General features: G+C 39.5%; 2 protein-coding genes across 6 annotated transcripts; one reads left to right on the forward strand and one right to left on the reverse strand.

The window, feature by feature from the left end:
• Positions 1–969: 969 nt before the first annotated feature.
• LOC141653482 (protein trichome birefringence-like 34) lies at positions 970–4,117 on the forward strand. The gene is made up of 5 exons (XM_074461262.1): positions 970–1,156; positions 1,781–1,955; positions 2,059–2,255; positions 2,471–2,629; positions 3,625–4,117. Exons 1-5 carry the CDS (start codon positions 978–980, stop codon positions 3,974–3,976), a joined length of 1,062 nt encoding a protein of 353 aa, XP_074317363.1. The 5' UTR covers positions 970–977; the 3' UTR covers positions 3,977–4,117.
• LOC141653481 (protein BREAST CANCER SUSCEPTIBILITY 2 homolog B-like) lies at positions 3,583–19,269 on the reverse strand. 5 transcript variants are annotated; one of them, XR_012547423.1, is made up of 20 exons: positions 18,991–19,269; positions 18,651–18,845; positions 17,285–18,340; positions 17,078–17,202; positions 16,840–16,988; positions 15,692–15,814; positions 15,320–15,584; positions 15,171–15,221; positions 14,985–15,060; positions 14,792–14,903; positions 14,613–14,684; positions 13,216–13,414; positions 12,961–13,143; positions 12,709–12,851; positions 12,574–12,636; positions 12,266–12,476; positions 5,266–5,433; positions 5,107–5,187; positions 4,155–4,285; positions 3,583–3,626 (listed from the first exon to the last, which is right to left on the reverse strand). XR_012547423.1 is itself a non-coding variant. In XM_074461259.1 (19 exons), exons 1-18 carry the CDS (start codon positions 19,133–19,135, stop codon positions 5,131–5,133), a joined length of 3,393 nt encoding a protein of 1,130 aa, XP_074317360.1. In that variant the 5' UTR covers positions 19,136–19,269; the 3' UTR covers positions 4,104–4,285; positions 5,107–5,130. The 5 variants fall into 5 exon arrangements, 3 of the variants coding, with proteins under 3 accessions (XP_074317360.1, XP_074317361.1, XP_074317362.1); XR_012547422.1 differs by lacking the exon at positions 3,583–3,626 and adding an exon at positions 3,912–4,007 and having other exon boundaries at positions 4,201–4,285; XM_074461259.1 differs by lacking the exon at positions 3,583–3,626 and having other exon boundaries at positions 4,104–4,285.
• Between the last annotated feature and the right edge of the window lie 7,607 nt (positions 19,270–26,876).

The following is a 26,876-nucleotide window of genomic DNA, read 5'->3' on the forward strand; positions in this document are numbered from 1 at the left end:
TTAAAAGTAAACGCGACGATTATCGACCGCCTCAAGGACTTGAAAGAAAATTTCGGATCACTTAGAAAATTCAAAATGAAATTGAATCCAGAGAGGTGCACTTTCGGGGTAAGGTCGGGAAAGTTCTTGGGTTTCCCAATAAGCTCCGAAGGAATCGACACGAACCCCGAGAAGGTCCAAGCCTTTGTGATCTGTATTCCGCCTTTCATTTCTACGTCCTAGTGGCATAAGTGCATTTTGCTCACTCTCGGTGGCTCAAAAGACGTATTGGTTTTCGGAAGGTCTGTGTCAAGTAGTGCATATGGATGTTGAAGTTCGTATTCAGCAGTCCATACACCATCAAGACACTCTTTTTACCCGATGTAGTTACTATATTGCTTTAGTTTACAATTTTACTAAAATAAGTGCATTTGACCAAATGAGTGAATTGTCACAAGGATTATAAATTTACTACTGCCAAACAAACAAACAAACAAAAAAACGGCTTGCATAAAGGCCGGCCCACGGGATTGAGGCGGGATTTTGGACGTTCCTAGGAACGAGTCGGGCTAATCGTTTCGTTTGACCAGATTTACCGCCCGGTAACAGCCATTTCATCATTCTTTTCAAATATATTAGCCACTATTATACTTAGTCGCAAATTTGCGACGCTCATTAAGTTGTTGCGCAGCACTACACCAATATCCAATATAAAAAACAATTATACAAATCTTCTTACAGCTTGTTGACCATAAATTTTAAAGCTTAAAAAGATGAGAATGAACAGACATTTCACACTAATTACAACAAATATTATGGCCAAGGCTAACACAACCAAAGTGAATCAAAATGCATGCATTTCTATTACGTTAGCTTCTACATGGAAACTTCTAATAACCAAATTTCAGGTCCTTATAATTGTCCTAATTATTTTCTTTATTTCTGCTCTTCATTTTACGTCGAAAAATCGTGTAGTCATTATAGAAGAGGAGGTGCAAATGATGCCGAAATGTGACTATTTTAAGGGGAAATGGGTGTATGATAATGAATCATACCCATTGTATAAAGAGAAAGAATGTTCGTTTATGTCAGATCAACTTGCTTGTCACAAATTTGGACGTCAAGATTTGAGCTATCAATTTTGGAAATGGCAACCTCACCATTGTGATCTTCCTAGGTTCTTTCTTTTTCTCTCTTTTCAAATTTGGAGATGGCAACCTCACCATTTTGATACAAAATTTTCCCTTATTGTACTTTGATTTCTTTAATTCTCTTGAATTCTAAGGGTAATCGTCTAGTTGACTGTAAAAAAAATAGCGAAAATGTAAACCCAAAAATTGAGGTTGAGAAAAACAAACAAAAAAACTCTTTAAAATTTTAAAATTTCTATAAATTGGAATATCTTTAAAATGGAAAATGGATGATATTTGAGATTTAAACATGTTATGCTAAATAAATTATTTACATTATTTCTATTAATATTTGAAATTGAAATTGTTTCGAGGCCCTACATCATTCAAATCATGAAGTTAACAAGTGCATTCTTCAAATGTCAAAACAATGTACATTTCAAAAAAAGAAAATGAATTATGCATGCATGTTAATGTCATTCCATTTTTTTTTTTTTTTTTTTGTGTCCGAGTATAAAATCGATTGTAGAACTCCAACCATCAGCTTAAACTTAACTTTTAGTTGAGATTGTTTCTAGACAATTTGGACTAATATTGTACATACTATCGGAAGGGCATTATACCTGTCAAATTTTTATTAACTTTAGTATGTACATTGTGTTAAATAATAGGTTGAATGCGACAACATTGCTAGAGGCCCTAAGGAACAAAAGGCTTGTATTTGTTGGAGATTCCATAAATAGAGGTCAATGGACTTCTATGGTGTGTTTGGTGGAACAAGCAATCCCCAATACTTCCCTTAAAATCATGGAAACTAATGGCTCCTTATTTACATTCAAAGCTATTGTAAGACGACCACCCTCCTACTATCATGTTTATTTTAATTTTCTATAAATTCAATTGGTAATTATTGATATGTTATTAAAATGTCAAATATTATGAAATGCAGGAATACAATGCCTCAATAGACTTTTATTGGGCACCTTTGTTGGTAGAGTCGAATTCAGATCACCCGGGAACGTCTGGGCTACAAGAAAGAATAGTTCGGACCCAAGCAATTGAGAAGCATGCTAGGCACTGGGATGATGCTCACATTCTTGTTTTTGATTCATATCTATGGTGGAGAAGGGAAACCATGAAGGTCTTGTAAGTACAATTACCATTGTTCATTTAAACTATCTCACATTGTTCATGGAGGAACGAGATTACTATCTTATATACTATTACCAATTAATTTTAGGGTGAATTATCAGCTTAACTTATCAAGTAACTATATTTCCTCCTTTTGAGTATGGCACGTATATGTTTCCATATTCGAAAATGATTGTGAGAGTAACTTTGGATGTTGCCAAATTGGTTAGGTGGGGATCCTTTGAAGAGGAAGATGGGATTTACAAGGAGATTGAAATGTTGAAGGGTTATGAAATGGCGTTGAGGACATGGTCTGATTGGTTGGAAATACATGTCAACCACTCCAACTCTCGGATCTTTTGGATGACACCGTCTCCCATGCATGGAAGGTAGGTAGGTGGTAATTCAACTCAACAAATTTGGTTAATTGTGAGATTAATCGTTCGATTGTAGTAATTAAATTTTAATTGTGTATGTAATTAACAGGCCTAATTAATACAAAGTTAAAAGATTTACAATTATCACATGGCATAACTTAATGTAACAATTCTGATTTCTATCTAACCGACCCAAAGAGAAGGACCAATACATACAATCATTTTTTTTCCGGATAAGGACCTCAACTTTCAAAGTTTATAATTAAGTAACTCTAACCTAATACCGTTACTTTTCCGTTATAACATTGAACATTGAGGGAAAAATAAATACAACAAACTGGAATTTACGGTACTGAATTTGTTTGTTTGTCAAATCAAAACACACAATTATTTGTCATCTTTCATCCCATCTCATTCTTCCCTTTACTATCCTACTACGGAGTACTATCTAGCAAACGCGATGGGTTATGAAAAACAAAGTAGGCTCATCTTATAAAAACCATTCACATAAATTTTTTTCTTTAGGGTTCTCACTATCTAGCACACTCAAATGAATTTATGTTATCCATCAAACACGTGGGTGCGAACATCGAAACCGTACAGTCATTTACGGGTTTCAAATTTCTATTTTAAAATCAAAAAATCGTCATCTACTTTGACATACATCCTTAACTGGAAATTTTAAAGCATAAATCCTTAACTGGAAAAAAATAGCCAAGTTTAGCTCCTTGTTTTGTGGTTAACTCCTTCATATCCTAACTTCAATTGAGAATATGGTGAGCGTTATTGACACCAATAGACAGAGTCTCATATATAAGATTTTATGTTACAAAAAACCACAGAAACTCTAATCTATAGCCGCCTTGGGTATATTTCCAACATCTTAACTCTGAAGTAATACTATATAATTTTGATTATAATCTAAAAACAAGCTTCATTATAGTGCTTAAGACGGGTATTGTGAATTAGAGGGGCTCAAGTTCAAATCTATCTTCCATAAATTGCAGTGCTGAATATTGGGGTGGTGAAAGTGGATCAAACTGTTACAATGAAACTCAACCAATAGCAAAACAGCTTTACCCGGACGAAAGTGGTGGATTAGAGCAAAAAATGATGCAGCTCGTGGAAGCAGAAACAAATAGTCTGATAACCAAGGGAGTAAACATACAAGTAGTTGACATAACACTACTTTCGAAATACAGAAAAGAAGCACATCCCTCCATTCACAGAAGGCAATGGCAACCCTTGACAAAAGACCAATTGAAAAATCCAACAAGTTATGCTGATTGTTTTCATTGGTGTCTCCCTGGTGTGCCTGATATTTGGAATCAAATCCTATACGCCTATCTTTTTATCTAAACCTTATGCCCATTGTGTTACACTGAACTCACTGCCAAACCATCATAGATATTAGTAGAATTGATTGTCCAGAAATTCACAACAGCCTACAGGAGATATATATATATATTATTTTTATCAATCAACATTTTGACTTGGACCTATTTATATCTACAGTAATGAAAAGTGCTTTGTATACCCAACTACAACAGATAAATCAACCACCAAAAAAAATAATAAAATACCTTATATTAACATTATCATGCATGCATCACCGTCAGCGTAATGTATAAAGTTGGGGATGCTCTAAGTCCGGATGGCTCTGTTGGTCTGTCCTGCACAAAACAAGCCAGCTTATAATCATCCAGCACTTGGGGCAATGGTTATAGAGAGAAATGGAGTTTAGCTTGCACACTGAACATTGTATCATGTGTGCAGCTGTGAGAGTTTGGAGAAGCTCAATCCAACAGACTGTCATAATCACGGACCCACAATCACGCGGGCATTCAAGCTCAATCATAAAAATCTCACTGTTTGGTGACTCCTGCATAATAGAGTACACATATAGAAAGTGCAATGTACTCCTAATTAACTTGGTTACTGCGACAATGGTCAGGACAAAAGCTAATTATATACGGAGTACTTAGAATAACCAGCCTCAGTTACTGCGATAGTTTTTAACTGCTCAATGTGGATGCAAATACTTTTGTGACAAAAATCAATGAACATTATAAAGCCATAGGAAGACACAGAAAAAGAATTTAGTAATAAGAAGTGCCTTGATTTTAAAAGAAAAAATAACAAGACCTTAACCCACCTCTTTTCATTTAATTAATTAGATGTCCACCTTATATTATACATGGGATTCAGAATCACTAAACTTTCCCACCCACTTGAATTAGTCAGCTTCATGAATAAAGTCCATGATGCATTATTATTCATCAGGGGATTTAACCAACTCCAGACCGGTAACTAGACTTCATAGACTACTATTCAGTCATGGCACATTACTATTCATCAAGGCCATAACTCTATATAAGATAAAGATGCAATCACGAATACATATTTTGGGACAAACCTCTCAAAATTCGGTGACGACAATTTTCAAGTATGCATATTCTGATAAAACTAAAAGGGGCATCTCAACTTACATGACGATATTCGTCGGCGTATTTTCAGGGAGCATTATCACCAATTATATACAGGACCCTCTTCTTTAGCTTCTCAATTGTCTGTATGAAGTACATAATAGTGTTAAAATAACATAATATCAAAAGTGTATACAGGTAATCTAGAGCATTGATGCATACCAAACTGGAATTCTGCTCCCATTTCTTGACTAAGCCAAAGGCATCTTTAACATGGGAACAAGAAGGATGCTCATAATTAAGGTAATATGTCGAATTTTCAGTAGCTTCCGCAACCCACATATGATTCGCGTGATCTTTAGCTCTCTTCACAAGATTACAAAAGCAGACCTATTAAAATATAAAAGAAAATTTAGGAAGTTAGACGCTAGAGTGTGCTTCTGATGTAAATTTACTGGAAAGCAACCTGACATTTAATCTCATGAAATGCCAATGTGAACGATTGCTACAGAAACATATGCACAGCATCTTAGTGGAATAGATAATGTAGAGCAGTCCAAATATGGGTTCAGCTGAGGACCAAAATTCCTTGTGTATTTTAAGGGTCCGTATGGCGTATACAGATGGCCAAACTAACAAATTACAACAACAACAACAACATCAGAGCCTTAATCCCAAAATGATTTGGGGTCGGCTGACATGAATCATCCTTTCGAACCGTCCATGGGTGAACGCACGCCTCAAAATGCGAATAAAAAGGGAAAATGAAAAACAAAAAGGAAGAACAAAAATGTAATGGAAAGTCAAGGTTAACTTAGGGGTTTTAAAATCGAATTCCGGATTTCTTTTATAAAAACTTAAAATTTAAATCGAGAGAAAAGATTAAAACGATTTTTAAAAAACCGAAATAGAATTAAGGATCCGGAATGAACCAAGTAAAATCTATAAGAAAGTGGTTGGTAAAAAGTGTAATAAAGGAGAGAAGAATAAATAATTTAATTTCTTTAAATTAAATAAAAAAACACTAAATATGTAAAAAAAACATCAAATACTAAAAATCCACATGTATCCTTTCCCTCCATTATGCCCTCTCCGTCACCATACTCCTCAGAAATCTCATATCGTGCTCTATCACTCGTCTCGGTCTTCCTCTACCTCTAGGGACCTTTTCTGTTCTCCAAGTCTCCGGCCTCCTAACTGGTGTGTCCATAGGTCTCCTTCTCACATGGCCAAACCATCTTAGTCGGTTTTCCATCATCTTGTCCTCTATTGGCGCCACTTTTACCTTTTCCCTAATCACCTCATTCCTTAACCGATCTTTCCTTGTATGTCCGCAGATCCACCTGAACATGCGCATCTCCGCCACACTCATCTTTTGAATGTGACAATGTTTCACGGCCCAACACTCGGAACCGTAAAGTAAGGCAGGCCTAATTGTCGTGCGATAAAATTTTCCCTTTAATCTTTGGGGCATATCTTTATCGCATAGAAACCCTGAAGCACTCTTCCATTTCAACCATCCCGCTTTAATTCTGTGAGTCACATCTCCGTCTAACTCCCCATCTTTTTTAATAATAGATCCTAGATATCTGAAGAAATTAGACCCCTCAATAACATTCCCATCGAAAATAATACTCCCCGCCTCTGTCGATCTCAACCCCGCCACCTTAGTGAACTGACACCTCAAATACTCAGACTTACTCTCGCTCGGCCCTAAACCCACGAGTCTCTAAAGTCGCCTCCACAATTCCAACTTTCTCTCCACCCCTCTTTTGTCTCATCAATCAACACAATATCATCAGCAAACATCATACACCAAGGGATGTCGTCCCGAATATCCCTTGTCAACTCATCCATAACTATAGCAAAGAGAAAAGGACTAAGTGTGAAACTGATGCACCCGATGGTAATGGAAAATTCTTCCGTTCTCCCAAAGATTAGTGCGAACACTTGCACTAGCCCCCTCATACATGTCCTTTATGAGGTCAATATATTTTCGCGACACACCCTTTCTCGCCAAAGCCCACCAAAGTACTTCTCTTGGTACCCTATCATAAAAATCGCATCCATAGTCGATCTCCCGGGCATAAATCCAAATTGGTTATCCGAGATGTCTACACATCTCCTAAGCCTTTGCTCGATTACCCGCTCCCATAACTTCATCGTATGACTCATAAGTTTAATTCCCCGATAATTGGAACACTCTTGAACATCACCTTTGTTCTTGTACAAAGGGACAAGAGTGCTTCTCCTCCAAGCCGATGGCATCTTGTTGCTCCTCCAAATCTTGTTGAAGAGCATGGTTACCCATTCGATCCCTTTCTCCCCGAAGCACCTCCAAACTTCTATGGGTATACCATCCCGTCCCTCTGCTTTCTTTGACCCCATCTTCCTTAACGCCTTTCTAACTTCACTCTTTTGTATTCTACGCACAAATTCCCGATTAACCATGCTTGGTGTTACCTCTACATCCCCAAAACCTTGTTCCTGATGTCCATTGAATAAAGTATCAAAGTAAGAACTCCATCTAGCCTTTATTTCGTTATCCTGAACCAGAAGCTTGTCGTCCATATCTTTCACACACCTAACTCTCCCAATATCTCTCGTCTTTCGGTCTCTTATGCGAGCCAGTTTATAGATATCCTTCTCTCCTTCTCTCGTGTCCAACCTGGCATACACTTCTTGGTTAATCTTTGCCCTCGCATCCCGTACGGCCTTTTTAGCGGCTCGTCTAGCCTTCTTGTACTTTTCAAAGTTTTCATCACTCATGCATTTCCCGAGAACCTTATAGCATTCACGTTTAGTCTTTATCGCTTGTCTCAGCACATCGTTCCACCAAGATGTGTCCTTACTTGATGGTCTATTCCCTTTAGATTCCCCTAACACCTCCCTCGCCAAATCCTTTACAACATGCTCCAATTTATCCCACGTTGCATCAATATCTTTCTCCTCGCAATCCGACCAAATATCGCTCCTTCCAACCTTATCCAAAAACGCTTGTTGGTTTCCCCCTTGTAGCTTCCACCACTTGATCCGTGCCTCACCGATTATCTTTCTCTTCCTCAAGTCTCTCTTACCCCGAAAATCAAGAACCACTAGTCTATGTTGTGTTGCGGCACTTTCCCCGGGTATGACCTTGCAATCGGTGTACTCTTTCCTCCACACATTCCTTACCAAAAGGAAGTCAATTTGACTAGCATTTCCTCCACTTCTATAAGTCACCAAATGAGAATGTGTGGAGGAAGAGTACACCGGTTTGTGAGTGTTTTCGGGCATTCATTGCCGGTCCCAAGCCCGGATAAAGGAGGAGGGTGGCGGCAGCCAACATAAAAACTTAGTCACATTTTATGGACATGAATCGGAATTTGAACATCGTTGGGGTGTCTCCTCAGAAGCGACGCGCTGCACTTCTTAGACCCGGGTGTAGTGAAAAGTATTTGAGGGTTGCTAGGTCGTCGCCCGGAAACGACGCGCCATTTTTACATCTGAGGGTGGTGTCAAATAGGCAAGGGTGCGCTACATCTTCTAGACTCGGGTGTAGTGAAAAATATGCAAGGGTTGTTAGGTCGTCGCCCAAAAGCGGCGCGCCACCTCGAAGTATGGGTGTGGTGTCAAATAGGTTTGGATCTAGGAAGCATGGTCAAGAGCGGGTAAAGAAATCAGGACATGACTTTAGGAAGGGTAGTAGGTTACGTTTTGGTACTTGGAATGTTGGCTCTTTGACAGGGAGATTAGCTGAGGTAGGGGAGGTTATGAAAAGGAGGAGGGTGCATATAATGTGTCTATAAGAGACAAAGTGGGTCGGAGATAAAGCAAGGGTGATAGGGCCTTGGGGTTATAAGCTTTGGTACACGGGTAAAGACAAAAGTCGTAATGGAGTGGGTATTGTCATTGATAAAGATTACATCGATGATGTGGTAGAAGTATCGAGAAAGAGTGATAGGATTATGAGCATTAAGCTTGTAGTTGGGGATGAGGTGGTGAGTGGTGACTGTTATAAGTGCTTACGCACCTCAAGTAGGTTTGGATGCTTCTTTTCGATGAGCCTTCTGGGAAGATTTGGAAGAGGTTGTAGAACGAGTCCGTATTGGAGAGAAATTGATCATTGGTGGTGACCTCAATGGGCATGTGGGTACTAGTCGAGTTGGCTTCGAGAACATTCATGGGGGTTTTGGGTTCGGGGAGAGAAATGAAGCAGGAAGTGACATATTAGATTTTGCTTTGGCATATGACTTGGGTGTAATAAACACTTGGTTCGAGAAAAGACATTCTCATTTGGTGAATTATAGAAGTGGAGGTAATGCTAGTCAGATTGACTTCCTTTTGGTAAGGAATGTGTGGAGGAAAGAGTACACCGATTGCAAGGTCATACCCGGGGAAAGTGCCGCAACACAACATAGACTAGTGGTTCTTGATTTTCGGGGTAAGAGAGACTTGAGGAAGAGAAAGATAATCGGTGAGGCACGGATCAAGTGGTGGAAGCTACAAAGGGGAAACCAACAAGCGTTTTTGGATAAGGTTGGAAGGAGCGATATTTGGTCGGATTGCGAGGAGAAAGATATTGATGCAACGTGGGATAAATTGGAGCATGTTGTAAAGGATTTGGCGAGGGAGGTGTTAGGGGAATCTAAAGGGAATAGACCATCAAGTAAGGACACATCTTGGTGGAACGATGTGGTGAGACAAGCGATAAAGACTAAACGTGAATGCTATAAGGTTCTCGGGAAATGCATGAGTGATGAGAACTTTGAAAAGTACAAGGAGGCTAGACGAGCCGCTAAAAAGGCCGTACGGGATGCGAGGGCAAAAGTTAACCAAGAAGTGTATGCCAGGTTGGACACGAGAGAAGGAGAGAAGGATATCTATAAACTGGCTCGCATAAGAGACCGAAAAACGAGAGATATTGGGAGAGTTAGGTGTGTGAAAGATATGGACGACAAGCTTCTGGTTCAGGATAACGAAATAAAGGCTAGATGGAGTTCTTACTTTGATAATTTATTCAATGGACATCAGGAACAAGGTTTTGGGGATGTAGAGGTAACACCACGCATGGTTAATCGGGAATTTGTGCGTAGAATACAAAAGAGTGAAGTTAGAAAGGCGTTAAGGAAGATGGGGTCAAAGAAAGCAGAGGGACGGGATGGTATACCCATAGAAGTTTGGAGGTGCTTCGGGGAGAAAGGGATCGAATGGGTAACCATGCTCTTCAACAAGATTTGGAGGAGCAACAAGATGCCATCGGCTTGGAGGAGAAGCACTCTTGTCCCTTTTTACAAGAACAAAGGTGATGTTCAAGACTGTTCCAATTATCGGGGAATTAAACTTATGAGTCATACGATGAAGTTATGGGAGCGGGTAATCGAGCAAAGGCTTAGGAGATGTGTAGACATCTCGGAAAACCAATTTGGATTTATGCCCGGGAGATCGACTATGGATGCGATTTTTATCATGAGACAGTTGATGGAATACCATCGGGACAAGAAGAAGGACTTACATATGGTTTTTATTGACTTGGAAAAGGCATATGATAGGGTACCAAGAGAAGTACTTTGGTGGGCTTTGGCGAGAAAGGGTGTGTCGCGAAAATATATTGACCTCATAAAGGACATGTATGAGGGGGCTAGTGCAAGTGTTCGCACTAATGTTGGGAGAACGGAAGAATTTCCTATTACCATCGGGGTGCATCAAGGTTCCGCACTTAGTCCTTTTCTCTTTGCTAAAGTTATGGATGAGTTGACAAGGGATATTCAGGACGACATCTCTTGGTGTATGATGTTTGCCGATGATATTGTGTTGATTGATGAGACAAAAGAGGGGGTGGAGAGAAAGTTGGAATTGTGGAGGCAGACTTTAGAGACTCGTGGGTTCAGGCTGAGCAGGAGTAAGACTGAGTATTTGAGGTGTTAGTTCACTAAGGTGGCGGGGTTGAGATTGACAGAGGCGGGGAGTATTATTTTCGATGGGAATGTTGTTGAGGGTTCGGATTTCTTCAGATATCTAGGATCTATTATTCAAAAAGATGGGGAGTTAGACGGAGATGTGGCTCACAGAATTAAAGCGGGATGGTTGAAATGGAAGAGTGCTTCAGGGTTTTTATGTGATAAAGATATGCCTCAAAGATTAAAGGGAAAATTTTATCGCACGGCAATTAGGTCGGCCCTACTTTACGGTTCCGAGTGTTGGGCCGTGAAGCATTGTCACATTCAAAAGATGAGTGTGGCGGAGATGCGCATGTTGAGGTGGATGTGCGGACATACAAGGAAAGATCGGTTAAGGAATGAGGTGATTAGGGAAAAGGTAAAAGTGGCGCCAATAGAGGACAAGATGATGGAAAACCGACTAAGATGGTTTGGCCATGTGAGAAGGAGACCTATGGACGCATCAGTTAGGAGGCTGGAGACTTGGAGAACAGAAAAGGTCCCTATAGGCAGAGGAAGACCGAGACAGACATGGTTGAGAGTGATAGAGCACGATATGAGAGTTCTGGGGCTTGAGGAGAGTATGGTGACGGAGAGGGCACAATGGAGGGAAAGGATACATGTGGATTTTTAGTATTTGATGTTTTTTGACAGATTTAATGTTTTTTTTTTTTTTTTAATTTAAAGAAATTAAATTATTTATTTTTCTCTCCTTTACTACACTTTTTCACCAACCACTTTCTTATAGATTTTACCTGGTTCATTCCGGATCCTTAACTCTATTTCGGTTTTTAAAAATCGTTTTAATCTTTTCTCTCGATTTAAATTTTAAGTTTTTATAAAAGAAAGACGGAATTCGATTTTAAAACCCCTAAGTTTACCTTGACTTTCCATTACATTTTCGTTCTTCCTTTTTGTTTTTCATCTTCCCTTTTTTTATTCGCATTTTGAGGCGTGCGTTCACCCATGGACGGTTCGAAAGGATGATTCATGTCAGCCGACCCCAAATCATTTTGGGATTAAGGCTCTGATGTTGTTGTTGTTGTTGTTGTTGTTGATATTTGCCAAGATTCCTTACCTTTTAAAAAGAAGGGGCAGAATAGTGTGGAAAAGGACAGGGGTGTGGATGTGGGTAAAAAAATATACCCTCTTTGTCATGATGTTGATCAACACTACATTCTACAAGTCTACAACTAATCAGCCAATCTCCTCTCGCCTCTTATTGTCACAATAAAGGCTATCCAAAATAAATGTGCAAGGAAATCATTCATATTCCGAAAAATGTCTCAAACTATAATACTTACGATAGATCCAACAAGATTATAGTTGATTGGAGATGTTGAATCGTCATCAGTGCACGGAGAGCAAAAGCTAATGGCCAGCAATGGCATTGTTGAATCATCAGTTCTTAACTCACTCAAGGATCCATCAGTAACAAACACCCACTGTTTCTTTTGCGGACCATCAACATGTTCCAGGCCCACGTGCACGACAAACACAGCTGTATCAAATTCACTGCAGAAAGCATATAACGAAAGTAAGTACAATTATGAAGTCCATAACTTACTCACCTGAGAAGCATTACAGCTCAAAAGGTCTGTGTTATCATCACCTTGACAGTGGAACTTCTCCCATTCTTGATAATGAAAGAGCCTTGCGAGGATTGAAGAAGGGCCTAAATAAAGATGCAGCAAGCTTAGTGTTTCTGTTACTTCAAAGAATAAACAGCTACAGGGTGGATACTTACATAAAAGATTTGTTCTCTATCGTTTTTAAAGGCTGCCATTTAGTACTAGATCCTCTGGCTTGTAGATAAAGTGTGTTTGAATCAGAATGCAACGGTAAGAGGCCTGAAATAGCATAAGTTTGCCCCTCTTCAAGCTCAAGTTTCTGACAAAGTGCACAGGAAATCATTTCAAAATGCAAGCACGCAAAATACATTCTGATAAATGCAAGATAGAGTAACAACAAACCTAATAAGAAATATATCTTTTCATACCTGCCTTTCAGAAGGGTTCCAGATTGTTATTAATCCTTCCCTGAAGTCTTTAATTTTAGCATGGTATTTACATTGTAGTCCAACGACCCTTACACGCATAAATGGGGAGACTTCTCTGCCACTTAGTCCTGCATCTTCAATGGCTTTTTCGATCAACTTTTGCAAGTCGCACTGCCTGTTTTCCTGTAATGATATCTGGAAGTTAGCTATATAAAAACATCTAGATTATCATCACAGAAAATATCGAGAAAGCACCTCAGCTTTTGCACGGTAAATGGAAAACGATGTTAGCTGCTCAGAACTCATTTCTGCCATCATAAGTTCTGGCTCAGCAGCATGCTCAAGCATCTTCAAGATCTTTGCCCCTTCTTCGTTGTCATAATCATCGGCCACAAAACTATTATTGGAACCTCTCTGAAAGTCTAATGTAAGACCTTCTATGATGTTAGAACGCCTACACATCAAAATATGAAAATTAGGATGATCATCTTCCCAAGGCCCAACGTGAAGATATCAATACTAATACCAGCATGAGCAAGGAATTCTCACCCCCAATCAAAGCATTACCCTCTTTGTTATTCTTTATAGAGAATTATTCTAACAAACACATGCTAGAGTACGAATACTTTCATGTTAACATAACAAGTCAATGGAACTCAATCCCGTCGCAGGCCCAGAAAAAATCATTTACACTGTCCCATTGGAATTGGTTAGCCACTGTTATATAAAATTACAAAATTCAACTTTTTCACCGCCAAAACTGAGCAACATGCACAAGAACGGATTATTTTTTACGGTGGCCAGAGAGTCCTGGACCTCATGTCACTGATATCTTCATATTTTACATATTCTACCGGCACAAATGCTGAGGCCACTGTTGTATGTTATAGGATATGCAACCTGTCATGTCAAAAACGAGACTATTTGGACTCCTTTTTGGCACTACATAGTTGTTACATCTTTACAAACTTGTGAAGAAATCACATTCATGTGTAGCTCAATGTTCCTCTTTAATAAACTTATGCTTCGCACACTTTAACCTGTTTTGACTTGGGAATTTTTCTTTATGAATGAAAACAATTAATCACAGAAGCATGGTGCAAAACTGCAAAATAGCAAGTTTGTGTACATCCATTATGTAAACACACTATGTCTACTTAAACTTTAACAAGGGATAGAAAATGAAATCAAAAACATAAAAGAATGCAAGGTAAACTAATGCAAATTTGTCTTGAGGAAATAATCTGCCACTTTAAAAATAGTTAAGAAAGATGTACTTCGTACATTTTAATGTCCACGGGGATGATCTTGGATACGTGAGAATACATGGATCTAACTTCTAAGTATCAGAATCATTATTGCAATCTTGAGCGAAATGTGATAATATAAGGGGTAAAGGATTAAAGGTACGTGCGCCATTCGTAGAGTTCCTACAAATTGGTTTTATTCCTTTATTAAGAGTCACAAAAACAGTTGTTAAGGCTTTATTATAGCACTGCAAAGTATATGAAACTGGGCTAAAATTATTAGCAGTATGAGGAGTAAAGAGTAAAATGATGTCACTTGCTCCCTAAATCCCTCTCATGTTTGGCAGACTCTCGCAATGAAGTATATATTGCTTATCACGAATTCACGATTCAAAGCAGACACACCTCTGGCTATAAAGCTGTGAGACTGCGGTTTCCATTTTCTCTGACCTCACAATATATCCTCCATTCTTCAACCTGTAGAGTATTGAACACACACAATTATAGCACAAAACAATGCAGAACAGAGTGTTCTTTGATAAAGTATAAACACAATATTCAAAGTAACAGCAACCGGACGCTACCTTTCTCTGTAAAGGACAGGATATATCCTGGTAACTCCAACTAAGGTCCTAGGTACTGAGCCTCCATTGCCCTTGATGCATCTAAATGCCAGTGGTGCATAGGCACCTCTACCTACAATTCAATCGAAAGTCATTAACATGCTACTCAGAAACTTCTTAAAGAGGTGGTGTTGAAATCGTTAATGGGACTCACACAATCCTAAACGTGCATCCCAGCTAGCTCTGTAAGTTCCATTTATATGAAGCACCAAACTAACGGTTGCAGACGCCTGTGATTGAAATAAAAGGTTGACAACACTTTGAAAACAAATATTATAAGATGCATGGAAACACATGAAGGAAATTTAAGCCTTCATCAAAACTGGAAGGAAGAACAAACCTCAAGAGGAGAAACAGGTCCTTCCCAGGCATTTAATCCAGCCCCACATATCTACCAAAGTCAGGATTGTGTACAAAATCCTAGTTTAGACACAGTACGCAGCTTGCTATACAAGAAACAAAATGTAAAAAACCAAAACTCCAGCCTACCCGCAGTTTTTGCCCAACAAATAGCTTTCCAACAGCTAGGTGTTTGGACAGCAGTGGATCCAACAGGGCATCTATAGAATACCATCCATCTGTAAGTTCCAATCTTGCCATGCTTGTCTCTCCAGTCAATTTTGTACTTGAAGTTCCCTCACTAGCTGATCGGATAGCTGAAATGCATAACACTAGCATGGAAGAAGGTGACGCATCTCCTTCTAAAATTCTCTTAATTGCAGAACGTTGACCATGATTAACTTCCCGTTCATATCTGCAAATATCATAAAATTGAAAAGGTAAATCACCTAGAAATAACAAACCTAGTTTTTAAAGTTTTATTATAGATAGAATCAGGAGAAAAACATAAATGTTTCATACCTGTACTTTAATTCCTCAAGCACATTAGAACTAGTGAGAAATTTCTTCGCAAACTTAGCTGAATATAATCTTTCATAACATGCTAGTTTCCACACAATCCACTTGTAGTGATTTGCTACCCACCTAACAGGAAAACCCATATAACATTAGCTCTCATGATTAGCCAAGGTGTAACTCAGTCATAGAGTAGCCAAAACTGCATCCTATTAACTATTTAATTTGCATAAACAATTACTTCATATCTATGGTCTAGAAGCATAAGTTCTATAAGTTCACGGGTATGAGTGGCAGAGCGGATCCCCTACCAAAATGTAATGCATTTAAGAATCTTATTGTTTTGAATACAGAGAAAAAAAAAAAAAAAAAAAAAAAAAAAAAAAAACAGTATAATGCTGCGGTCTGATTCTTATCTATCAACTGGCAAAACAATCATTAGGCAATATAACAACCCTTCTACACAGTACACCAGTATTTTTTTTTTGTTCGATGCTATTGCTTTTACATGTTCACGAATTGGAAAAGATCGAGTATCCTGATCTATGTCTCTATCAGTCTATTATCCCAAATGAGATCAATGTTTCAATCTGAGGTATTGGATTAACTCAAACCCTAGCAAATCATGAATTGATTTGCACGTCTTCCGTATACGTATTCACTGTGTTTTGATACTTGGTTAAATCCATGGTATAACGGCATAAGTGTGGATCATGCGTATTGTATATATATTACTTATTCACATCAAGGAGTACCTATGAATTAGGCAACCTTGATTTCAATACAAGCAATATTAGGTTAGTGTTATAAGACTCCTCCCTTTGTCCATTCTCTCAACGTCAATGTTTCTTAGACTGGCAATATTTGTTCTACCATATAGAACCCTTATTAACAAAAACCTATTTCAGTATATATCTTAAGTAAAGTGGTAAAAACTTTAACAGATATAGTTTGCTTTCCTGCAAGTTTCATAAGCTGGTGTAAACAGACAGACGATGATTAGCTTAATTCAAGGGGAAAACATACACCACATCAGTCTCAAAAACAGAGTAGTAAGTACTCCTCGCAGGCTAGTAGTGAACAGCAACAATTCTGCAAATACAAGTTGTCTGAGCAGGGGAAGGAAAGGATACAGGAAAAAGATATGTAATTACTTTTTTGTGATATGTTGAGCTGATGCTCCAGATTGGAGCAGCATATCATAGAAAGTGCCAGCATCAATTGTGTGGGATCCATCCAAAAATGTGTATTCCTCTGAACATTCTGGATTAATCTGTCGTAGCTCCGAAGAAATAATTTCTAGCTAGATTCACGTGAATTTAGTAAATAGAATCAGCATCACTGTATTAAAGTAGTCAAAAGAGTAAAGACCTATCAGGATGCTTGACTTACTTTTTGTGGGTATGCTGGAGGTTCTTTAAAAAACTCGGTGATGTAAGTTCTTGAAGACTGAGGTGGGTAACGCATAGAAACCTTCCTTCGAGGAAATGAAGTTTCAGACATTCTGCTCGAGTACCCTGAATGCATTAAAAGCTTGTCAAGTGGGAATGGATATAATGTTTATGCGAAGCCCAGTTTGGAATTATTTGGTGAGCTTACCATTTGGGATAACGTGGAGGTTATTGTTTAGAGGAGTAACAAACTTTGAGCTTCGTGGCATCTTGAAAGGAGTAAGGGAAGTTCTTCTTCCAAGTCTCCTAACCTCAGATGGTGTTCCTTTGACGCTTGTAGAATTAGTGTCAGTGGTGTTTGTGATATCAGCAAGTGGTCTTCCTGATTGCTTTAGAGACCTATGAAGACCGGAGCCCACACCATTTGCCATGGTATGCTGGCTTGTTACTTCACTGCCGAAATGATTTTCCATAAAAGGTTCTTTTGGACATGGTTGTTTACCACTAGAAATGCAGAGGCTTGCCTCAGCATTAAATTTTGATATTAAATTGGTCCCTGAAACCAATGCCTCTGATTTGGCTTTGGTTTGCTTCCTGTCAGAAGACTGTTTCATTGGCGATACAAAGATCTTAGGATTTTGCTCGCTTTTTTCAAGTTGATGAAGAGTTAAATGACCAATATTGTTCTCTTTGTTAAAGAGGCCCCCATCTGAATTACCATTCTTGCAAAATGAAAACATGGAAGCACCTGCATCTTCTTCATCCAATAAACTACCAATCTCTGGATCACCAAGGAGGTTTTTTGCGCGCTGCAATGCATCACCAGACACAGAAATAGACCTACCGCCAGCAGTTTGGAACTTGAATCCAGAAGATTTTACAGAAGGGTTGCACATTCCAGGTTGTATAAGATTACTAATATTCTGATCAACAATCTCATTCTTTGAGTGAAGACGAGCCTTTTTTAATAGTGTACCATTCTCAGTTCCACCGTGATTGATAACCATATGTGCCTTCCCTAAATTCGGTGGCATTTCATATCTCAATCCATCACTACCACGTAGTATCTTTTTTGGAGGTTCATCACCATCATTTTCATTCATACCCAACAACGCCTTGGCTCTAGAAAGCCCCGCAGAAGAAATGTTAACCTTTTTTCCAGAGCCTGTTTGAAACATGGAATTAGGAGATACGAAGCCTTGACCTCCGACTTTTTTCCCAGATCCCATTTGGAAAACTGAATTAGGGGAAGTGAACTCATGTCCTGAAAGGCCAATCAAATTCAAACAATTGAAACATCCACGAAATATATTCCTTAATTAGCATTATCCTCACCAAACACAATTAACATGCACAAAAGGATGGTACAGACTGTCTCGTAAACCAGGTAGGCCAATTACGACAACAATAACATCATCGGTAAAGCCTTCTAATACATTAAAAAGACTCCAATTCAATCTAAATTATCGATTAAGTTACCTTAACAAGTCTAACTGGAGCATGATTGCAGGCTAAAAATCATTGAATAGCTTATATCGAATTGTAAACAGATGCAACGAAATCAAAACCCTAACCTGCATTGACATTATCCTTAAAATCGTCACCAAGAATCGAAGCAGCTTTGGCAATGGAAGCTTTATCAAGCACAACTGAATTCCCCAATCCAGTACTAAACATGGGAAGACGACCACCAGCATCAGCATTACCAAAGTGATTATTGTCATCGCTCTTACTACTTTCCTCATTATCCTCAAAAATCTTCGAACATCCTGTAAAATTCATACATCATTATTATTGAAGATTAGATATTATTTGGAGAATCACTAGTATTATCTTCAATAATTATATCATGAATGATATATAAATCCAACAATTGCACAATCAATCAATCGAGAGAGAGAGAGAGAGGTTGACCTAAAAGGAGGACATCGTGACATGAAGGCAATGGAGCAGGAGGAGAAGACGGAAGGTGGAAATGTTGCGACGAATGTGTCGTCTCCGGCGATATTTTCCACCGAAAATTATTGTCGTCGTCGGAGAATAACTGCCACGTCGACATTGCGCGGCGGTGGTCGCCGTATTCCGGTGGTTTCCGGCGGTTTTTTTATAATTAGGGTTTTTGATCGGGTGGAGGACTGGTGTTTTGGGGAGTGAAGTAGAAATGGATGCTGTACTGTTTACGTTTTTCGCGGTGTTGTGTGATAGCTGTAGAAATTTTTCAAAAGGCGGGAACTTTTAACTTGTGCTTGCTCTGTTGGTTTTTTTTTTTGGTGCGAAGGAGGGGCAAAGCTCCGAAAATTAATTGTTAGCTATTATACGGGGAATAGCTACCTCAAAAATGTCCGCCCGTAGGATGGGACGCAGCTCATTTAAAGGTACATCTAAATGCAATGGAATAGTACTAGTATTAACTCCTCTATTAGCTAGTAAATTAAATTTGTTACTCTGTTCGCCTCTCTATAGGTATGCTCTAGCTTGACTTTCCAATGGCTTTCGTTGATCAGTTCTTTGCATCTCTTGGCTAGGAACAGCTACTGCAGTCGTAATGGTCGATGTACACTTTCCTGGGATCATGCTTGGGTGGATGGTGTATGCCTCTCAGATAATTCTATCGCCCCAATTCCTGATGAGATTATCGGAGCTACTGTGAGTGATATGTGGTGTATACAAAATGGGTGGAAATGGGATTGTTTTGCAGACTTTTTACCGCGGGATTTGCTTCAAAAAATTGCGTCGATCTCATTAGTCCAGGATCCAGACTTAGAGGATTCACTGTATTGGCAAGGTACGTCCTCCGGTAAATTATCCATAAAATCTACTTTAGGGTATCTGAAAGGAGCCGACCCTACTTTGATCCCAGAGCCACCGGTCTGGCGCATTATATGGCGGCTTCCGGTTCAACAACGTATTCGTATGTTTTTATGGCTCGCAGCTCATGATCGTTTAATGGTGAATGTTAACCGAGTAAAGAGGAATATGGCTGACAATCTCATGTGACTGTAATGTATAGAGCGAGGTTATGACTGGCACCGAAGGGAGGTAAATCTTCATCTGAAAAAGTAACTGGGTTACTTAGTCTAACTGAATCTTGAAAGACCAAGTTGACTACGTCGTCAGGCGTAGAGTTGTGTGCTACGTTCAATTTAGCTAATGCATGCAGCAAAGCTTGGCGATGGGGAAATGAACTCGCAACTAATTGCCAGACTGAAAGATCAACCTTTGTCTTCTGCAGTTGTTTTAGCAAGTTGTCAGTAGATGTATCTTCGCCATCCTTCGGCGTGATGACATTGGCGTTAGTAACTGGACCATTAGTCGTAGGACCGTTCTGAGAAACATTTTGATATGGACGTCCTGAACGAGTGAGGTGGTCTACATCTTGGTCTTCGCTAGCTTTGACTATATCCTCACTAGCTTTGACTAGGTAGTGTTCTGTGAGATATTCATCTTCATCGTCATCGGCCCATATTCCATTGACAATACTAAGCTCTCTCAATCTGATGATCTCAGCTTCTAGACTGATTATTTGCTCGACTAGGTGGTCAACTACTGCGATTACCTCTTGCATTGTAGACTCCTGAGATAGATTTGGGGTTAGTGATACGTTTTCCCTAGGTATGGTGGCGAGATTGTGTAGAGACGCTACTACAACTTCCAAATCTGAAACTTGCCTACTCACACTCTTTGCCCATGCGATGAAATCGGCAATGGTAGGAGAAATGGTGGAATAGCTCCCTTCCTCTTCTAGAGTATGAATCTCATCCTCGGTTGGAGAAATGAGGTGCGAACAATCTAAGGTGGATTCTTCATCTGTGATCATCAGAACTCCAAGAGGATTCTGAGTATTGTTAGGCTTACCTCCGGGAGGTATGGGTAAACGACCATCTTCGATCATATCTTGGAGAACGTGTTTCAGTTTAAAACATTTCTCTGTATCGTGTCCCTTGCCTCTATGATATTCGCAGTATGCATTCTCATCCCAGAATTTAGACCTCTTTTCTGGGTCAGGTGTAGGTCCTATGGGTTGGAGCTTACCATGTTTCATCAATCTTTTCAGAGCGTTGGAGTATGAATCACCAAGGTTTGTGAACTTCCTTTGCGGGATATTTTTCTTTGATGATTCGACAAGGTTAACCTCATCAGTTTTGCTAGTAGAGTCATAAGAACGACTCGTCGAACCTTGATATCCACGACCTACCATTTTGGACAAGAGTCCTTTACGGATGTCATCTTCAATTCTCGTTCCTAGCACAGTCAGATCTTTGAAAGACTTTATCTTTTGGTACCTCAAGTGGTTTGCATAAATGGGCCTCGGATTATCCACGAACTTTTCCACAAGAGTGGCTTCGTCTGGACGTTCAACAAGTTGTGCGCTAGTCTTCCTCCACCTACTTAGGAAGTCGGTGAAGCCTTCCTTCTCGTTTTGGGTAAGAACCTCTAAAGTGCGCATGTTGACTTGGATCTTAGCATTATCCGCGTATTGTTTAGTGAACTCAATCGCAGCATCGTCCCAAGTGGCAATCTTCTTGTGCTCCAAAGAGTAAAACCATTGCTTAGGAATGGTGTCGAGAGATGAAGGAAAGATCTTTAAGAACATCTCAGGTTTGATGCCTTTGATAGACATGTAATCTTTGAAGGCACGAATATGGTTCAACGAGTTGTCATGCCCCTTGAACTTCGGAATGTCAGTCATATTGAAGTTGGTTGGCAATTGAGCATTTACCGCCTCATACTTGCGATTATTCTCCCTATAGATGTCATCTCCCTTAAGGTACATTAGTTGCTCCTCCAAGTATTGGAGTCGCTTTTCAGATTCAGTAGGACCTAGTGGAGGGTTGGTTTCTTGTTGTCCAACAAAGGGTGGAAGGTTATCATGCACGCTTGCGTTAGGAATATCATTCTCTGCATGAGGAAACCTAGTTTCTACAGCAACAATTCGGCCTTCAATAGCATTGAGGCGAGGATAAGCTTGGTCTTGGCTTGTTTGGAGACGGACGAGCGCAACTAGGATTAGATCATTACCATTTCCGGGCTGGGGTTGACCATTAACGCTTGCGTGACTAGTTCCAGGCATCTTGGAAACTGGATGAGAGATCGACGACAAATCAAAACATGATCGACCATTTTAGCACATTTACTCAAAAAGACTCGACTTGTGAAGTGGGAGTGTGCCACTGTGTTTAAGTGAGGTTTGAAAATGACAAAGTTTTGAAATGTTTGTCCCAAACAACTGTGGTGTAGTTGTAGGAGTGTTGACTCGAAGTGAGGTTTTGAAATGGGTTTTGAGGCCCGAATTTTGACTGGAGATTTGGACAGAGTTTCGACTCATTTTGTGCCAATTTAGACTATCTTTGAAAATGTTTATATTTTAAAAGGTTTTTTATTTTACAAAATTTTATCATGGTTTTGTTTACAAAATGGTGATCACGTATGATACAAGCATTCATACATGCATTATAACGGTATGTTGAGTGCATTTATAAGGGTTTTGGTTTAAAAGGTAGGTTGCCATGTAATACCCGCCCTTTTAGGGACCCTTTGACCAGCGTTGACTGACCATGGGAGCGGTAGTAGTCTTAGAAAAGTGTGCCAAAACCATCTTGGGCTGCGTGTTAAGAGTGGTACTCGATAGAGTAGAGGCTACTCGATCGAGTAGCTAGGTTACTCGATCGAGTAGGGGGCCACTCGATCGAGTATGTTGGGTACTTGATCGAGTACCTGGTTTTCAGCGAGGGTTTTATATCGCGTTTTGTTAAATCCGCAAATCACTTCCGCCACTTTCCTCCCATCCTTCAGTCGCCTCTTTCCCTTCCCTTCACCTCAAAACCTCCATGGAAGCCTTTTGAAGATCCTTGAACCTTAGGAGGGCGTCACTTGTGTCGGGTAGCGGTCTCTTGCTGAGTTTTCTCCCTAATAGGTATGCCATAATCATCATCCGTGTCTTTGTTCTTTTAGTTAGGGTTTGCCTGTTAGTAATAGATGATGGTATTCTGGTTATAGGCGTTGCTTGGTGTATTTGGACATGTTAGTCGTCGGCGTGGATTGGTTGCGGTGGCTTAAAGGTAGGTTCGCCTACTCGGTTTACGTAGATGGTCTAGTGTGTCGGTCGTTGTGACGATATTGTGATTGTTTGACATAGTAATTGCGTTGTGACGATTGTGATTGTGATTGTGATTCTTTGTTGGTGGTTCTCGAGGCGTGTCCTCGGCTGAGTGGGGTCACTTGCGGGAGTGGCTTCACGCCCTAGTTTCGCCCTTCGTGGAACCCGTCACGGAAGGGGATGTGCACATTAATGGACAGGGTTATCGCTCGGTATGATGAGCGGGGATTTGGTGGGTACGGCGGTGCGGTCCCCACGCGGGATCGGGTCAGTGGACGATCGATGTGAGAGGTTGGTTGGATTATCGTGATTGTGTGTGTGAGGCCGATAACATCGTATTGTTTTGATAGTTGTAGTTGTTATTGTTGTGTCTTATCTCGATCTTCGACCTTGTGTGGTTGTTTGTTTGTTATGTGTCCGCCGTGATCCCTTATGGTGAGCAAATCGGTCTTAGCAGTGTTGGTGATGTTGATAGTGGAGTCCAGGGCGGGGATGAGTTCTCACGAGATACGATGGTCATAGCGAGTAGTCTTTGAGTTGTACCTTTATATCGTTTGTTGGTTTAAATCGCTTGTAATATAACTTAATAGTTCTTTTATCGACATTTGATTATTACTAACCTCGGGCAACCGGGATGGTAACGTCCTTATATCCTAAGGAAGGCCTAGCTAAGGCTCTCTCGAATATGGGGGTGTTACAAAGTGGTATCGAGCGACGATTTTGGAACTCGTAACAAATGAACATAATGAACGTAGGGAGTCTAATAAAATGAACCTGGTGTATGTGTAATGGGAGCCCAGCTGATGCTAGATTTTGGGTGAGTAGGCGCCCTCATTTCAAAATCTTGGCCCCATGACACTTAAGCCAGTCACATGGTATGGGAATGTGGAGTCCGTGTGTCTATGAGTGATATGTATGTTAATTGCACCGGAGCTACCTCCGGTTAAGTCTTTGTTAGAATTAATAGGGGTGTGTTAGTGATATATTAGGCCGTGTATGGTAATTGTTGATGAGATTATTGAAGTTCTTTGAATGATTAGTGAGCTTATATGATGGTTATGAGATATGTGACGAAAGTTATGAAATATAAATGCGTGAAAATGTGGAATTGAATGTTGTGACATGAATAGTGAACACGTAGGTGTTTGCTATAAGTTAGTGATGACGGGAGTCATCTACGAGTTTATAAATCCACAAATAATTACTATCTTTGATAGTTATAGAAATATTGAGTAATAATTCGAATCATAGCATATGGTAATGTGTATATGCTTTGTTAATTAGTTGAAATTTTTCCGCTACGTAATGTTCGATTCGTGCAAGATGAATTGCTTACGATAGAATATAAGACATGATTGAATAATTTGTTTGAAAAGTATGTATTTGTGTGATGAATGAAAGGAAGAATTGATGTTAATTATATGTTTCAAATTGAAGTGAACACGAGTTTAGTAGTAATAAGTGAAGTAAGATTAAGTGTAATAAGATGGCGCGATTAGGTTTATAAATAACTCGGTGACGGGTAAACCGAGTTGGGTAACTTGTATAGCGTAGTGTGACGTGTCTCTTAGTTGTTGAAGGGTTGCATTTTGCGCGACAATGGTTGTAATACGTGATCGAAGTGATAATTAGTGCCGAATTCCGAACTTAGTTTGGAATCGACACGCGGTGTTATTTTGCAGGTATCTTTGATTTACGTCGTACTTCTGACTGAGTACTTAACTATACTTGACCGAGTGCGGGTGTTTACTAGACCGAGTAGACCTCACTCGATCTAATTAGGAAGCTATGATGTCGGGATGTGGGAAAATTCCTGCAGATACTCGATGATTTAGCTCCTACTCGATCGAGTAGGGTGGTACTCGATCGAGTACCCTAGGCACTCGATCGAGTAGGTTCTTGACAAATAATCCTACGGGTTTTCTAAAACCCCTAATCTTTCTATTTCCTATTCTTCTTCCCCTATATTTCGACACACCTAAACCTAAACTACTCTCAAATTCCTTATTTCCTCTCAAATCCTCTCATACTCTTGGGTTAAGTGGTGATTCTTGGGTTAATTTCCTTGCTTAATTTCGTTTCTTTACTTTATTAATCAATCAAGGTATGCTATTCTTCTTAATTTACACGATTTATTGTTTTGAATGTGTTAGAGAAGTGAAACAATCTGAAATTCCGATTATTATGATCAATTTGGTGCTTTTAATTATTGAAACATGATTCACATGCCTTCTTTCCATGTTTGTTGGTGACTAATTGCTGTAAATTAGATTAGAAATTGCAAAATTTGAAATCGAAATTTCTAGGGTTTCCAAAATTGAAATCGATTTTTGGTTGTTTTACAATGGTTAGATGGTAGAATTGAGCCTTAAATATTGTTTATGTCATGTTGGAGGATAGATTTTGATGATTTCACCTTAGAAAGTTGCCTTAAAACTCCGTCTTAAAAGTGCCTCAAATGGAAATTCGTGATTTATAATTGGAAAATTGATGTTGTGAATGACATTATAAGTATAAGTTAAACTTCAATATGATAATAGAAACGATAATTGATGAAAATATGCCAAGATTATCACATTTTGTAAAGACCGTCGAAAATTCTAATTGAGTTGTTGTTCATAATAGTGAAGGGTGATAATGATATGTTCCAAATTATTCTTTCCCATGAACTAGTAAGAATGCCTCACATGTGATTAGAAGTGTGTTTGGAATAACCTTAGAATCATGCTAGGATATTCAAATTTGTTGAGCATACGTAATCACCATGATAATTTCTTTCACAACTATGGCTTATGAGTAGTAATAACTGAAATGTTATGTCAAAATTTGGAAACCGTCGACAAATGTGTGTACATAGTGTGATATTCAAGGTTAATAGCATGAAGTATGTGCTTCACATGTCAAATTTGTTGGTGAAATTGTGTACTTAGCTGAGTATGTCGAATTCAAATTACATGAAATAAATATTTGCATGTTTATACAAGTTGCTTGAACATATGCCTAAAGCAGATGCCGAGACTGAACCTTGGAATCCGCCAAAGTAAACGGGGGAGGGGTAACCCACCTGAGATGGGGGAAGCGAGCGGACCTGTGGTACCCGCAGTTTCCGAATACCCTTCAGTTGTTTTTCTTGATTTCAAGCAGAGGGAGCGTTTTGTAGCCTTACAAAAACGCAAAATGAGACCTACGAGGTATATAGACACTCTTTGTGTTAGAGGAGTTGGAGATAGAGACGGATGTCCGTCACATTTTCGAGACCTTGGGTCTTATGGGTTTGTATAGGCCGAGGAAACACTCTTATCCTTTTCTCACTTTGGAGTTTATGAGCTCCTTTATCTATGACCCGCCTGGCCAAACCGTTGAATTTCGGTTAATGAACACTAGTTTCTTGCTTTCTATGGATCAATTTCTTTGCTCACCTTGGGTTGGCTAAGCCTCCTAAGGACTCCATTACCGATATTCCAGCCGAGTGCGGTGTCCGCCGCTTTGATGCCTTGTCGATCGGGAAGCAAGCTCCCACCTCGAGCAACATCCGATTAATGACGTTGACATGTTACCTTGAGGGTCTTTCTCCGTTCTCTTTCTAACCTCCTTTATGTGAAAGGATATCGATGGTTTGAATAATCATGAGGTCTTGCTTCGATGTCTTACCTCAACCCGGAGCGGGCCGGGAAAGTGGTCTTTAATGCTCCTTCTATCCTTC

The sequence above is a fragment of the Silene latifolia genome, chromosome 4, assembly GCF_048544455.1.
Source record: "Silene latifolia isolate original U9 population chromosome 4, ASM4854445v1, whole genome shotgun sequence".
Lineage (NCBI taxonomy): Eukaryota > Viridiplantae > Streptophyta > Magnoliopsida > Caryophyllales > Caryophyllaceae > Silene > Silene latifolia.